Raw genomic sequence first — 17,461 nt, forward strand, 5'->3', positions numbered from 1 at the left:
ATGGTTGATCACATATTCATAATTTGTATTTAAGACACTGGAGAATTATGTGAAATTTTTTTTACAAAATAGGTTGGTGGCCTCTTTTAACCTTGCATTTGCCCGTCCACATAGACTAACTACTCGTGTGTGGAACGTATCGCAAAGCAAGGGGTGAGCCAGTACAGTACAAAGGTGAACTGTACTGATAAAATGTTTTCGGCAGTGACCAGGATCCGAACCCACGACATCGCTGCCTTGGGCCCGAAGTCCGTGACGCTAAAATTTAAGGGACGACTTTTCATTACTCTGAAAATCACTTTTACTCTCTTACACACTCAGGAGTAAATTCTCCTTTGATAATTTTGCATAGTGATTTTTTTTTTTACTTTTTATATGGCATATTACTTACAGAACTAAATGTTACTGTTGACATATTTTTTACCGAGTTCAAATTATGTCACGTGAAAATTGATTTAAAAATTAAGGATATTTAGATTTTATTTTGAATTAATAAACAGCAATATTTATGTGATTAGGATTCTTAATATACAAATCAAACATAATCTCCGCGTTTTACATGATAAAAGTTCGTAAAATTAATTATTGTATAGAACGTACCTTAGTTTATTGACAACTATTTTTCCATAATAAGATATCCCTAAATAACAGATTTCTAACTATTTTGTCCTCCTATTGCATAATTGTAACAAATAATGTATATATTTAAATCACAAATATGTCCAAATACAAAAGAAACTTTACTTCAACATCTACTCAATCTGCTAAGATTAAGATTTTTCCAGCTAAAACAAACAGAGGATTGTGTTATTTTAACGGAGCTGTAACTTCGGAAGGTAAATTGCTACACAATGCATAAAAGAGAATGCAATACAGAGTTAGGGAGCTCAGTTGAATAAGTCATGCTCAGTTGAAATGAGTTCATTAGTCACTTGTTTGCGCTCAACATGCTGCAAATCTCAGTTCTTTATTTATTTTTCGAATTGAAACCATGTCCACAAATTTAAAGTGTGTGTAGGCCTGCTTGTATGCATGTTTATATATGGATAGGTAATGCTAATTGAAAAAAACTGCCTTATCCTACTGGATTATTTAATTTCATTTGTTATTCATAAATTTAATGATGTACGGTATATTTTTTTTTACCAGTAGTTGTGAAACAACGCTACGTTCCTTATGTTAAGAACTAGGACTAACATTTAAACTGTAAGTTAAGTGTTTCTAGAAAAGATATTTGTTTAATCAGTAATACCAATTATCTAAGTATCCATACTTATCACTTTAATTTTTTACCATCCCATGAAAAGCAGACGAACTAAATGTATCATTAATAAATGTATATCTTTACGCAATAATACATTTTTATCATATTACCATTGATTATAATGAATAAATAAGTTAAATAAGGTATTTTTAGAATCACAAATATTTAACCTATAAGTTTTGTGTTTTCAACAAAATTACTTATTTGTATATAGTAATAATATATTTAATTGTATTCACTAGAAACCAATAGAAACAAGAGGAACTTTTCACTTTAAATTTCTATCATCCCATGCAATAATAAATAAGTTAGAGGTAACTTGAAAAAAAAATCTAGCGCTAACATATTTACTGTAAAATTAGCATTCATAGAAACATAGAGAGACATTTGTATACAGTAATAAATTCAAGTATATTTCCTAGAAACCAATGGAAAGGAAATGTGAAGTTTTCACTTGAATTTTGCATCACCCCAACAACCACAGACCAGATCATAGGTAACCGTATTAGTGGTAACTATCTGGTTTTGCGGTAATGAAAATTCCCCACAAATTGTGCTTTACCCAAGCTTCATTCTAGTTCGTTTGGTCTACACCACAAATGGGAGCTTCAAATTGTTATTGGCTTTTGATTGGTAGTTGTTGAAGTGCGAGTGTAATCTGTATTTGTATTTCCTGTTTGATAAGTTAAATATCCTGTTATGGCTGTGCACAATTACAATCAAAATGGAATAAAACTAATCATTGAACATTAATTAAACAATTTGCTGGTTCCTTAAACCCTCGAAACAAACAATATGATCATGTAAAAGATGTTAAGATTATGTATGAATTGAGAAGACATAACACGGTAAAAGCTCGCGGCCATCTAACACGTATTAATATATTTTCAAAACAAAATATATCCATTTTAAAATTATCTTTTAATGTGTGTGATAGAAAAAAAATGATACACTGTCTGCTAAAAGCAATTTACAAAATTTACATAGCGTCTCAATTTTAGATACAGAGCCTTTTGTATATCTATAAATTTACATAGCCTTAAATTTTACTTTGATACGCAAAATCTGTGCCTTTTTGTGTTGCATTTCACAACCTACGCAAAAGTTATTTATTATTAAAACTTATCACCATTCTCATTTACAAAGTTTAAGTAATGTATATTTAAGACAATATACATTTGTTATTATTTGTTATTAGTTCACTATAACAAATTTGACCTCAAATGTTTAACGCTTTTAATACCTCTACTCTAAAACAATACTTAATGTAGATCTCTAAAATACAGTATATTGACGTACAGTATCACCTAATTGTCTTTTCGTGTTGAACGATTTTACAGCATTGGATAGAATCCCGACTTCACGTGTTGCAAGCTTTAAGTTGTTTGATGATTAACTGTCAACTGTCAAAGTTAAGAGATTTATTTGTACTCTTTGTATACAACGCATATAAGTTAAAGCTTTCTTTAGTTCACGATACCCTGAACGTGATATACTATTATTGATGTATGTTAGGAGGAATTATGGCAATTTAATAGATAATTGTAAGATAATTGTTGAATTGCGATATGTTAAGGTTACGTGTACGCCTACTTGTTCCTATTTATTTATATATGATAAATAACCAGTTAATTAGCTACTAGATTAGATTACTACTTTGTAATGGTAAACATCTAAGGTTCGTTAATACTACATTTGGGGTAACCAAGTTGACTGTAATACTGCAATCAAGCGCTTATCAAGTTAACTGTTAATCCCAACTTCTACAGTTAACTGTTCCTGTTAACTGTGATCCCGATGTCTGCAATCAAGATAACTTATGTTAGTTAATCGTTTACCTATTTTCAAGAAGAATGGCTCAAATAAGTATTGCAGATATTCAAAGGGTTAATTTGTCACTTTTAAGAACCTGAATCTAGCCAGGATTTGTTTCTTTTGTATGTGCATGCAATTTGATGAGAATGAAGTTTCACTAAATCTAGCAATAATAAATGATAATGTGGTTAGGATTGATAGCAAAGCAATGTAGTTTTGAAATCGGATTAAAACAGGACAATGTAAGCTAATCCAGGTGTTGACACCAACTGGATTGTATGACTTAATAAACTTAACAAACTCATAAACTAATATTTCTTTTCGTAATATTATGGTTGAATCACCTGGATGAGTCTTGCTTACCTAATGATTATTTGTCATTACATCAAGTTTCATTTGTTGATGATGATTTTGTCATAATCAACGGTACCTTATATCCTTCAGCTTCAAAATAAAAATAAAAAACCTATATTTTTTCATCATGTATTTTTTTACCGTACAGATCAGCTATATGTGATGAACAAGCTGTTTAGTATAACTATACTGTGAATGTATATGATAAGACTGATCGTAGAATTCACCTGTTTCTTGGTAACTAACTTTGAATGTTCCACTAACTTTGAATGTTTAGGTTATATCATTCCTAACATTGGTTGTATCTGGTTACAACTCAGTCAATCGTAAATATTGAATCATATTTTTAAGCATGTTTAGTTTCCACAGGAAACTTCTTCGATAGTGTTTAGCTAACGTGTGAGTTTTTAGTGTTATTACCGATTAGGCACACTTTATATTTTGGTTTAATCTTTGGAAGAACCTATAATTACAAATGGATGGTTCAATTTTTTTGTATGGTTTTGAATCAAAATGAAATTAGAATACAACATCCAAAACGCTTTACCGAACATATCTTAAAGTGATGACAAAATTGTTATGTTATTCACATGACGTGTCTTATGGGAACAAGCGTATTTAAACCATAATTATTTTCATTCAAAAACTTTAGAAGGACGATTGTAACTAAAAAATAACATGATAGTGCAAATAGGGTTATTTTTAAATTCAATTTTGTAGCCCCTACAAAAAAAAAAAAAAAAAAAAAAAAAAAAAAAAAAAAAAAATGTTTACCATGAAGGGTTTTAAATATATAAAATTAGTAGTTAGGTACTGAATTTGCTCTGTGGATGGAGAAGAAGAATAGTGATATACATTTTACAGCTGCCTTACAGTAACCAGCTGTTTCTTCAGCGAGGATCATTTATTAGAACACCAATAATCAAAGACGTCTGGACCGAATTTCGAACCATAACAAATTACTGAATATCCACCGCTGAAGTCTCTGCACAATCAGTCAAGGATATTAGAACAGAAAACAGAAAAGATATCGAAAGCTTATATAGGTATTGATCAGTCATTTGTTTATATTTACGAACCATAAATATGTTCCTATATCAAAAGATTACCGTACCGAAATGGCCAGAAAGTAAACATGTGTTAGCACTTAAATGGGACCAATAAACGTACACAGTTTTTAAGGTCATTAATATGTTTTTCTGTGTTTATGTTTATGATCCACATATATGTTCCTATATCGAAAGGTTACCGTACCTATAACATGGCCAGAAAGTAAACATGTATTATCATTTAAATGGGACTGTAAATAAACGTACACAGTTTTTAAGGTCATTAGTATATATTGACCATTCATTTGTTTATGTTTATAATCCATATGTTCCTATATCCAAAGTTTACTGTTCCTATAACATGGCCAGAAAGGAAACATGTGTTAGAATTTATATGGGACTGTAAATAAACGTACACAGTTGTTAAGGTCTGGCCTGAAAGTAAACATGTGTTAATAATTCAAATAGGACTGTAAATAAATGTACACGGTTTTTAAGGTTGTTAGTATAATATTGACCAGTCATTTGTTTATGATTATGATTCATATATCTGTTCTTACATAGAAAGGATATATATTGACCAGTCATTTGTTTATGTTTACGATCCATATAAATGTTCCTATATCAAAAGGTTACCGTACCTATAACATGGCTGGAATGTAAACATGTGTTGTAAATAAACGTACACAGTTGTTAAGGTCATTTTGATCTGTAATTTGTTTATCTTTATGATCCATATATCTGTTCTAATATCAAAATGTTATTTATTCATCAATCATTTGTTTATGTTAACCATCCATATATATGTTCATATATCGAAAGGTTGCCGTACCTATAACATGGCCACAAAGTAAACATGTGTTAGCATTTAAATGGGACTAATAAACGTACACAGTTGTTAAGGTAATTAGTATATATCAAGATCCATATTTTTGTTCTTATATAGAAAGGTAATATATTGACCAATCATTTGTTTATGTTTGTGATCCATACATCTGTTGTTATAACGAAAGGTTATATATTGACCTGTCATTTGTTTATGTTTATGATTCATATGTTCTTATATCAAAAGGTTATTGACCTGGTATTTGTTTATGATTATGATTCATATATCTGTTATTATATTGAAAGGCTATATATATCGATCAGTAATTTTTGTTTATGTTTATGACCCACACATCTGTTCTAACGAATAAGCTCAGCATGCGTACCTATGACATAAGAGTATCCGTCCAGCGTCAGAACACACTTTCGACCGCTGTAGCTACGTCCCCTACGACCCGAGCCGCCGGGGTCGCTGTGGCACTTATGGACAGCCTCCTTCCCACGACCTTCCATGCGGCTAGACGTCGTCCATCGCGCCCATCAGTCTCCCCACCTCTCCAGGGCCACTACAGCAGCACAGCCCCCCATGCTAGCACTACAAGCACACCGCACTACTGCACTACACTAGGTAACATACCCTCTGTTGACCACAGACAGACACACCACACGCGACACACTCACGACCACGGTTACTCATGGACTGACGTGGGGTGGTGGAGCGGCGGCGGCGCGCAGCTGGTAATCAGCTGTGACAATGCCTCGTTTGGGTTCATTCTGTTAGTGAACTGTTTTGCATGTTTCCGATGTGGTGTCGGTTGTTATAGGATTTGTTGGTGGTTTGGTTTCATTTTGTTAGGAATACTTTATTGTTGGATGTGTCATTATGCGTTTCATATTCCTGTAAATTAAGTGAAATGAAACCTTTTTTTTTACCAAATTATATTGATAACAATTAATTTTAGTCTTAGTAATATTGATAATATTTATTTATATGCATTTTCTTGTGTTACTATAAAATAAAAGGAATCGTAATTCTTGAAAATGTAATTATTTTAGTAAACAAAATACTTTATTAGGAAAATATTCTAACTTTAAATTACTTTTAAATTATCTGTGAATAAAATATTCAGTTAAAATATTTTTTTGCACTTTTTAACTTTTTATCAGTGTACAAAATACACCTTAACTTAGTTAGGTTCGATGACGTGTAGGATAAAGAATGAAAGTACGTATATTTTTTCAGTAGATGAGGAAAAATAACAGATTTCTTCAAAGCAGTGTCGTTTGAGATTCTGAGTATACTATAGCATTGATTTATTTTTATCAATCCTAAATTTCACTAAAAGAAGAGTTTTTGCAAACGTTTTAGAATTTTGGATAAAATAAAATGTTAAATATTTTGACATTTAAATAGAACGTGTAAACTCATTTTATACAGGGTGAATAAAATGCCAAGACCCCCATCTAATATTTTTCTAAATAAAAATACAGAGCTATCCTTTTGTTGGTCATGCAATCTTTGCAGAAATTTGCATTTTATGATTTTGAAAATGTTAAGTAGTGTCCTTCAAAAATTTAGGATTTTGGGGGCAACTCTAAATGTTTAAACGCAAACCTTTTTCAAGTGGTTCCTCATTTTGAAGTGTTTACAAAAACTTAGAGACTGGTGAAAATTAAAGTTCGTCTCTATAAAAAATTCTAAAAACATAACAACACATATTACCATTACTACTTAGATTTGTTTCTTATACAATATGTAAATGTAACTTACAATATGTTTTTTCAATATGTAACTTCAATATACTTGACGGGCTACCATTTTGGATAGAGAACATATAGTGAACTCCAGTTACCACCATTATTTAAGTTTTTGTAAACACTTCAAAATGAGGTGTCACTTGATGGGCGTTTACGTGCCCCCAAAATCACCCATTTTTGGGGTACACTCAAAATTTTCAAAATCATAAAACGAAACTCCCTTCTAAGATTGCATGACCACTAAAAGGAAATCTCTCTATATTTAGAAAATTATACTAAGGTTTACTGTGTATATCTTAGAAAATTATTAAATCGGGGTCGTGACCTTTTACTCACCCTGTTTTTTTTTTTTGTTTTTTTTTTATATGTGTTAATGAAAGTCGTAAAATAATTTGTAAACGTATTCAAATTGAAATACGTCCAATTATTTTTAAATCTTTATAAAAACATTAAACGTTTAACAATTAGTTATTTCTTAATACTACAAATACTGTAATGTAATACAAAATATTTACGTTAAATATTCCAATATAAAATAATTTTATAATTCCACAAGGGCTTTCGAAAACTATGTGTTTTTATCTTCAGGATTTGTTTAAAACCAATACAAAAATTAAATTGGCATTTTAAACGTTAACATTTCAAACTACATTCCATTAATTTGCCATATTCTACATAATATTGCACATACTGTTCATTAAAAATAAAATTATCTACCACTTATCATTATTCATGAATAATAATAGTTTTGGACATTTACAACACATTTAACTAAATTCCTAAACGTGATATATAGATATATTTTTGATCTTCCTAGTGACACTAAAATATCTGTCAGTAGAGATAAGTTAAAGTTAAGTAACCTCAGTTCTATAAAGGTGACATGGTGAAGCCCAAGCTTAGATACTGTCTACTTGGGTTAGCCCGTCGCAATGTGTCAGACGGCTTTACTACATGAGATGGAACTTGCACTCAATGTTGACTGGTCTTCCTAACCTCTTCTAATGTAATTAAATTCAGTGTTTTTTATTATATTTTGTTTTAAATTATAGCGTGGTGAATAAATATTGAAAAAAAATCTTAAATGGATTAACGTAGAAAAAACCATTAGGAAAAAGGTCACGATTGACTTAGTTATTAAATTTATTTTATTCTGATTTCATTTATCTTTAAGATTATTTCTTTATACAAATTTTTATTAAAAAATGATTTATTACTATTAAAATCAAGTAAAAGTCAATAAATTAACTAAAATAATAAAACCATTTTATATCTAAAAAAAGACCGCTCAAAAACATAATTAATTATAAACATAAATTATAACCGAGTAAACACTTTTTTTATGATAAAATCTGAGGAAATGACGATCAGATACTAGAAAAGATTTTATAAAGGATAAATGAAAACAAGTATACAATGAACTCGACGAAAAAGAATCCCTTAGAAAGGAGGAACTTTTTGCTTAGAATCCCCCTAGAGCAGGGCTCTTCTATACCTTCGACATGGTTATTTATTTTTTGCAAACACTTACTTGATCGTATTCCGGGGTCCAAATATAACTCAAAATGTAGTAGGCCTATAATATTTTTTTATGTGCAAAAAATATTATATAAAACTGTAAAATTATTATATAAAATTTTTAATACTGTAAACAGAGTGTCATAAATATCTTTTGTACCTTAGAATTATAAAAAAAAAACAAAAAAGTATATATTCCTAAGAGATAATAGGTTCAGTCCAGAGAAATTCACAGAAACATAAATTTATAAATTGTAGTTAAAAATGTAACGGTAAACCAGACTTAGAAAAGTCTCCATTAACTTAATATGTAATCTTTCTAAAACACATTCGATAACCAATGTGCAATGTCTATGGGCATAAAATCCATGTATCTATTAGGTATTGTAGGAAAATATTGTTAAAACATGTTTAAAAAAAACTTAGGACTTAAGTTTACGTACGGGAAGCATTTTTTACTGTACGTTAAAATTCAAATTAAGTTAATTAAATACTTGGCTTTTTTAGGCACATTGATAAAATATGTTCAAAGATGTAATTTAGCAATCATCAAAAAGCATTTTAAACTGCCAAGAGAGCATTTTGATGGATACAGTAGATTGTTTAGTTGTAAATGTCGATTGCACTTGAGTATTCGTAGTGCCTGAAATATCGATGCGGAAAAACACGAGCTGCAGTGCGCATTTAATATGCTTTATGCACATATTTGGTAAAATATGTTCAAAGATGTAACCAAGCAAACATTAAAAAGCATTTAAAACTGCCAACAGAGCATTTTGTTTCATCAAATACTCAAATACATTGTTTAGTTGTGTCGATTGCACTTGAGTATTCGAAGTGCCTGAAATATCGATGCGGCAAGGCACGAGCTGCTGTGCGCATTTAAATTAGTAACAAGCTTGAAGGCACTTACTCACATAACTAATTCCATTTCATATACGTTATACGTAAATATTAGTATAAATAATTTTATCTCTAGGCAAATTAAAATCCCATTGATTATTCTATAGCCTAAACCATTAATTTTTGAATCCAAAACTAGAGCCTTGAAAACCTTCAACTTGCAATAGGCTTACTAAAATAAATATCCCGTCAATATCCGGGTATTGAAGGAATATGTTTTACTTATATGTATACAATCTACTAAGCTTGACCAAGACCATAATTTCTTGCGCAAAACTATCCATTGTTTCTTAAATAGCTTTTTAAGGTCGCAAAATATTTTTCTAAATGGAACCTTACATATACCTAATGTTAAAAATACTTCAGCTGTACTAATTTTTTTATTTTAATTTATTACCTTATTAAAATCGGGTTCAATTATTTGTTTGTATTACTGTATTCTGTTTTGTTTATTTCAGCTTAACTTAACCAATCAATAGTTTTAATTGTACGACAATACTTATAAAGACTTTGTTAGTCAGCTGATCTTAGTCAGTAACAAAATTGACTTCCCCTCATCCATTAAAAACTCATTTGCCTTATACATTCGTACCCTGATGAGTTGTCAAAATATCTTTAAATCTCGAGGTCTCCCTATGACGTATACAGGCTAGTGTTTATTATATACAGGATTAGAAAATATCGTATCAAGATAAATTCCTGCCTTGCCAAACAAAATACATGCAATAATGTAATACATGATATATTTTACATACACAATATAATTTTTATAGATGTACAGATAAGTAGAATTTAAGATTAAATTGGCATTAAACCCATTGTCTTCACCCACTGCATGAATTAAATTTAAAACTTTTATAACATTTATATATATTTTTTTATTATCACAATTGTTTGAAGTCTCATTATTTTTGTTTCTAAAAGCAGTTATAAAGTAATGGATGGTTCTTAAAATTAAGTAATTTGATATTTATAAAACGTCCTAAAACATGTTTATGCAACAATGTATTTCAGCTTGTGAGGTGTTTATGTCGGGTAGGGCACCTATCGTAAACTTACCTCCGATTTGCTCGGACAGCTCGAGTAGTCCAGGGTCTCGCTGACAATCCTCGTCGCTCGCTTCCCACTTCTGGATCTTCGTAGATGTTAATGTCGCGCCGATCTGCTAGTACACAAGTACACACTGTGTACCTCGGCACGTCGACGCACCGTACACGAGTTGCTATTAAGGAATACACTAACTATAGTCACTCCTATAACTTGGTGTCAGCACAGCGACGCGCTGACAAGGCCAAGTCTAAGCTAACTACTAGGGCTGATAGATAAATAGGCGACGATTAGGAAATAAAATAAATAACCAGCTCCTAGGCTTAACGAAAGATCTCACTTCTCGGAATTAAAAGAAAACGACGCTAACTCGCGATAAGTAAATAATGAAATAAAACAAAACGTAGAAGGCACCTAGGCCAATTCTTCTTGGCTTTAAGGAAAATAAATAAAAACTCCTGATTACAATAAAACAAAACCACTTTGGATGACTAAAAGTCGGCGTATGTGACTGCGACACTACACTCGCAGCGTCGGTCGATAAACTACGTTATTCTATAATAAACTACGATAAACGTCCTAGAATAGCCTAATAAATAACGCAATTTCCCTCGCCAAAGTGGATACGGGGATGAATACAACGTATACGCTAGCTATATACAGTGTACTTACGTAACACGACACTTCCAGATTTGCATCCGGGTTACTCTCGCCTTCGTCCGGATACCTTATTATTTGGTTCGCTCGCACGGCCTAAGGAGGGTTGGTTGGTGTGCGCGAACCTAACGCTCGACGCCGACTGTCTTAAGAACTGTCCACTGTCCACCGGTCTCGGCTTCTCCCCACCACGTCTACGGCAGCGCCCCGAAGTCGCGGCGGCCAAGGCACGAACTAGGAGACATGACCAGCAGTGGACATGTCTGACATTGTTGTCAAGCGCGCTCAAGCCTTCGCGGCCTTTAAATAATTAAAACGAACCCCCCAATAAAATGTGACCATTACAAGCTGATTGGGAATAAAGTAAAAAGGGATACTAACATTGTTATAAGGTTGTTTTTTCGTTAAGCAGTGGTTTGTAATACTTGTAATTTTCCGGTATGGACAGTTACTTAGGAAAGTTTTTATTTAAAAACAAAATAAACACAGTTTACAACTCAAACGTACCGTTGAAATCATAACTATGATGCAATATTGAATGCAACTTACCTTTGATTAAAATCAGCCATGCGTTTATTTTCAACAACATTGCAACGTTTATTTAATGTCCGTGTTCCAACAAATGATTCTTTTGCATTAAATGTTTTAAAACCCAATATGCGAAAGCATTTAAAACCTTTGTACATTTAAATAACCTTACTTTACTCATAAAATGTATATTCAGATTGATTACTACATATTGTCTAAAGTGTACTGGGTTTAAGTTCATTACGTGCCTAACACGACATGGCTACATTATGATTGACGTTTGCAACTATTATACACTACACCTAACATAAAAATTCGGACGTGCAAACAATAACAAGGGGTGCTCATTGTTTGCATTACATCCGATGAAAGCATTTTCTTTCAAAGAGCTTAAAAATAAAAGTCAATACAATTCATACCTTAAATGCCACTTAAAATCATTACCTCCCTAACATGCCAGGGAGAAATAATTATCCACTGTGTTGTAATTAGGTGTTATTATTGTCTTCGACAATACATGTTGAGTGTCGGTAATGGATCTCATTAACTGTTTCAGTCGATCTAGCTTAAAAAATAATTTTGTTTATTAAAGTTTTTATGTACGGTTATTAGCTACGTAATTTTTTTTAAACACTGTAAATTTAAAATTCTCATTCTATTTTTATGGATAATATTGTAAAATTTTGTAGTTTGTTTGTTTATGAAGATATTTAGACTTAATTTGGTAAATTTAATTAGTTTATTCTAAGCTGTTAATATTTTACTAAAAAACACACTTTATTAGGCTTATAAAGTGTGTTTTTTAGTAAAGTATTAACTGCTTAGAATTGCCCTGTAGCAGCAAACCTATTTACTTGTTAAGCCTAATGTTATTTAAATTTTAGAAAAATTAAATAAATTCAGGCAAAGGGAAATTCGCTTAGTCTGCAGGTTTATTGCGGAGAGGGGTTTTCGTGATCGTGATGGATAATATGCACAATAATCATTAAGAAAATGTCAACCGATTATTGTTAAAAGTGAACTTTAAACAAAGAATTAAGTCTACACATTATTAATTTATATTCGCAACATATTTCTAAAGGTATAATAACATATTGGTATTTATTGGTATATATTGGTATCCATTACGGCTTAATGACTCGAGAAATAAATTCTTTGTAGTACAAAATGTTTGACAGATTTTAATTATGAAGCAAATAATTATTTTGCAGATTGTAATTATTTTCTGCATTTTCCCATGTGCATAAGATTATGTCATTAGATTATTAAAACTACATTTGGCCTAAATAAAAATGTATAATAAATGGTGTTATTAAACCTGTTTGTATGTAATTTTAGACAACACTAATGGACTTTAATAGTTTGTTAATTTATAATATTATGGTTTCTTATAAAGCCATTTGTTTTTTACCGCTCTCCCTTAAAAGCGTATGGGTTCACTTAAAAAAAAGAAAAATACCACTGGCGTAGACACAAGCAAACAAAATCATTCGAAATACATCTAAAGGTAAAACTAACATGATAGAGGTGAATTAGTTCATTAAAAACCCAATCAGATAATTTACACTAATAATACTACCGATCCATTTCTATCTTGCTAAACTATTGAAAGTTATATGCCCAACTGAAAAGACCACTTGAATTATCCAAGTGAAACTCCTACAATGGGTATTATAACTCCTAAAGTGGAGAAATCCAAGTGTCTTCTCAAAAGTCGTGGCTATTTCCGAGACTACAATGGCTGAGATGATGTCACTGCCAGGAATTCCTCTTTATTGTGCCTCTATTGTGTCTTGCTCATTTCCTTCTTTGACTTCCGATGACAGTTTGATGTTTTCATTATACACAGTATTTAATATTCTATGGCATTTTGAAGTATAATAAAATACAAAAGTTGGATGTGGGAAAATTATGATGTGTCAGAGATAATTAGTTTTAAACTGGTTTAGATTTAAAACCAAATATATATATATTGTGACATTATTTTGAATGTGAAAATTAATATTTTTATTTCATTAGAGGATTTTAGAGTTTTATTACCTTCATAACAACAATGATGGGATGTTATTATTGCTCCTTCAATTTGAAGGACCTAATGAATACGTGTAGACTATTATTTCAATAGATATATTTTCTTTCTGTGATGATCGAATTTAGGAGTAATGAAATAAGTCAATTAAGGAATAGAGCACATGTACGACTTTCATAAACAGTGAACTTTCGGTATTCAAATTCTTGGTGCAGATATTCATTCAAAACTTTATATTGACGATTGTTTTGTACGTATATCTGTAGGCATTTTTATTATGTAGATATACTATTACTTTGGTGTTTATGGTAAATGCATTTACAGATTGTAGTCTTTAATGACTGTGTTATTTTTATATGGTTTTCAGCAATTTATTTTCCTAAACAAAAACATATGACACATTTGTTTTTTAGCCTTTGATTAATAAAATTCAATTGGCGTATTCAAAATGCAGACGCTCAAATCTGTTCAACTTAAAATAGTAGCCCACAATTAATTGTTTACTTACTTGAAACCAACAGTTAAAATGCCATTCAAATAATGTTGCTTCAAAATAATCCCACTTTGATATCCAACAAAATGCATCCATCCTCTATATTTATAAAGTCAAATACCACTTAACCACTCACTGATCAATATTTATCTCAAAAACTACAAGCAATAAAAACTCTGAAATTGGTATGGAGGTTCTAATCAACCACTAGGTGTGCAATAAGAAGTATTTTCAAAAAGATTCCATCAGGGCCATGCCTGAGTGGCTTTAAAAGTTCCCATGTTATTCTTATGGAGACGATTTGTTTACATTTTTGAACACATGGATAATTTTGAATCTACACTATTGAGAGAACAGCTTGTTATATTGAAATGACAATTATTTACATTATTTTTGTGGCTTGAGCAAGTGTTTTACTGTATAAAGATTTGTAATAGGTAAATGAATTTAATCAAGAAATGTAGGCTCTACTGAGGTTGAAAATTTAAATTTTAGTTTAATTTTTCGTGAGCAAAGCCACAGCGGGTTTGACAGTATTTCATAAAATAGATTACAACAAATCCTTATAAAAAAATAAATAAAAAATAATTGTTTATCAATAAATTAAATACTTTGTAAAGCGTTTGTTTCGTGAGTAATGTCGACAAAATCCACCAAAGTCAAATAGTCGCGTACACAGTGTATTGTTAGGACGGTTTAGGCTGCGTTGGCAAAGCGTGTTTACATTCACTAATCAACACCCAAGAGTTGACTATGCGCGTGCAAATAAAAGTTGCTGAAAATATGCACAAACTGTTCAAACTGTTTATATGTTTATTTACGTTCCAAACGTCGGACGACTTTTGTTTGACGTATTCAGTCCACTGATTATTGTGATAAACGCAGTCGTGCAACCAAAATGTGCTGGATTCACACTGCAGTCTCAATTGACGAAATATGGTTGAACTTAGTAATTATGGGAACAATTTAGTAAAACGATTTTATCTACGACAGTTTTATAAACTAGCCATTTCAGTTGAGTTCTTAGAATTAAAAAGATTCACTTAACAGCATTGTTTTACTTAACAACTCGAGTAACGAACCAATGAGGTTCAAGGATTGAGAGAAAAGAAGTAAAACTGTAATGTTTCGAGTTTAAGCTAATCAGCTGTTTACCAATTTAATTGTTAACAATTGGTGCAGTTAATGGTTGGTACAATGAGTCGTTGCATCACTGTCAGTGGCAATATGAGGTTATAAATGAAAACATAACCTCTCTTACAAGTTATGAGTAGCGATTATTAGTAATTAAAAACCGGTCGTAGGTCAAGTAGTGTACGCAACTCGCGTAGGTAGTGTTAACGCGATCGTTGCATAAACTAATATAATTATTATTAAACAATTATTTGAAGTTGGGTTTTGTATAGAAATGACCAAGCAACCCTAAAAGCAATAATGCAATTCTGAAATAGTTTAAGTGAAGATTGAATTATACTTCTAACTAAAAAGGATTTACATCCTAGACAAATTTAAATTTCTGCTAGTAAATAATTTAGGTTTGGTTCGATTTTTAATCTGCTGTTTTGTAACTGTAAATTATTTTAATCTGCTTTCTATAATAGTTATGGATACACCTTTTATAAAATATATTATACTACTTGGAGTTTAAAACTACTCAAATAATTATGAGCAATAAAATTAAATAAATATACTTTCAATAAGGCTCAAAGAAAGTATAAAGAAATGATCCAAACACATTGAATTAGACAAAATAATATTAGTTCGAATAAATAATTGCATTTTAGTATTTTTTTCTTAATTTAATGTGTATTATTGGTACGGGGGATAGGTACAGTGAAGTGTTTTATTATGTATGTTTATATACCATGCACTCTACCACACCCTTATACTTCAACAATATTGTATACAAAATATATTTAACACACCCTTTGTGAGTCTTTTGGATTGAAAATATTATCTGTTATCTGTTTAAAACCTCTTCATAACCAACCAACAAAGTAATTACACCAACAAAACAAATGGCGAGAACATTTGAATGAAGATAAATTTGAGGGAGAATATCTCACGGAAATTAATTTAAAGAAACCTAAGAGAGGTTGGGAGACTTACTAAAGAGGTGTAGAAGGAGAGATAAATTTGGATAGAGAGAGATAACGAACGACTGCGGGAGAAAATGAGAGTGGGCAGAACAGAATAAAAACTCGCACTGCTTCTTCCTTTCCTCTAGTGATTAATTCTGGACCACTTTTTATGAGTTTCTACTTAATTAAACCCATACATCATCGCTTACAGTCTTCATTAGTGAGAGCCCAATTATTTAATCCTTTCTCGTTTGTACTTCAGATAGTTAAAAATAATTTGCATTGTACGACTGATTGTAAAGCGATGTCTTGTACATCAGGTTTACTTACCCGAGAGACACTTATTTTTACGTGATATGACGGAACTACTTTTTTGGTGGGTTCAACTTAGTTTAACCAAATCACACTTGGTGACTGAAGGTATTTGAAATTGGAACTCTAGAGCAGAAATCTTGCAATTAAAGAAGTAGACCAGCCGTACTCCAATAAGTAGTACAATAAGTAGTAGTATCAGTTACAGGAAAGGGATATAACCTGATATTCCACAGATTATAAGATAATATACATATAAAATCTTTCTGTGTGTTAACATTATAGAGAAATCGGAGTATAAAACCTTAATAAACCTTTACAGGTTCAGTGTTGGGCAAGGAAAACTATAATTGATTACTATATACCTTTAGCGTTACTTTTCAGACCGCGAAATGCCTACAGAGTGTGTATTTAAGCTGACAATAATTATTGCAAAGTGAGAGTAGAATGAATTGAACTTTGTCTGCGTAGCTTTTTATTGGCCAAGATCGGAAACTCTTAAGCTGAGGACCATTTAATAAAATCCCAACAATCGACACCAGCGTTTCAAACCATGAAAACGCACCTGGACTTTTCTCAGTATAGAATCTGCAACCTTACATGAATAACGAAAATTTTACAGTATAAGGTTATAGGTATAGTTAGGCGGTAAAAAGTGCAATACCTCACAAAGAGTTTTATGATTCCTCTTAAGTTGTTAAATTGTTTTTCCACCAAAAACTGATCAGAATGTCAAGAGTTGGCCCAAACGTCCACAGGTGACGTTTTGTCACCTAGAGCTCGTCAACTTACCAGGTGGCGCGGTAAGTAGGACAAGATGCTGTGACT

General features: G+C 31.4%; 1 protein-coding gene across 5 annotated transcripts in view; it reads right to left on the reverse strand.

Moving 5' to 3' along the window:
• LOC128999638 (dual specificity calcium/calmodulin-dependent 3',5'-cyclic nucleotide phosphodiesterase 1-like) overlaps nucleotides 1-17,461 on the reverse strand; it is a 243,717-nt gene that overhangs the window by 196,485 nt on the left and 29,771 nt on the right. For 4 of the 5 annotated variants that reach the window (XM_054426243.1, XM_054426242.1, XM_054426240.1 and 1 more), the window contains exon 1: nucleotides 5,694-5,969. The exons of the other annotated variant lie outside the window; for it this stretch is intronic. In XM_054426243.1, the coding sequence (XP_054282218.1) occupies nucleotides 5,694-5,820 (127 nt within the window). In that variant the 5' untranslated portion in view covers nucleotides 5,821-5,969. Of the gene's footprint in view, nucleotides 1-5,693; nucleotides 5,970-17,461 lie in introns of those variants that run through there. 5 annotated transcript variants of the gene reach the window in all.

Source organism: Macrosteles quadrilineatus, unplaced genomic scaffold, assembly GCF_028750875.1.
Source record: "Macrosteles quadrilineatus isolate MER2022 unplaced genomic scaffold, UCM_ALF_1.0 Scaffold_8__2_contigs__length_117827958, whole genome shotgun sequence".
In the NCBI taxonomy this organism is placed as follows: Eukaryota; Metazoa; Arthropoda; class Insecta; order Hemiptera; family Cicadellidae; genus Macrosteles; species Macrosteles quadrilineatus.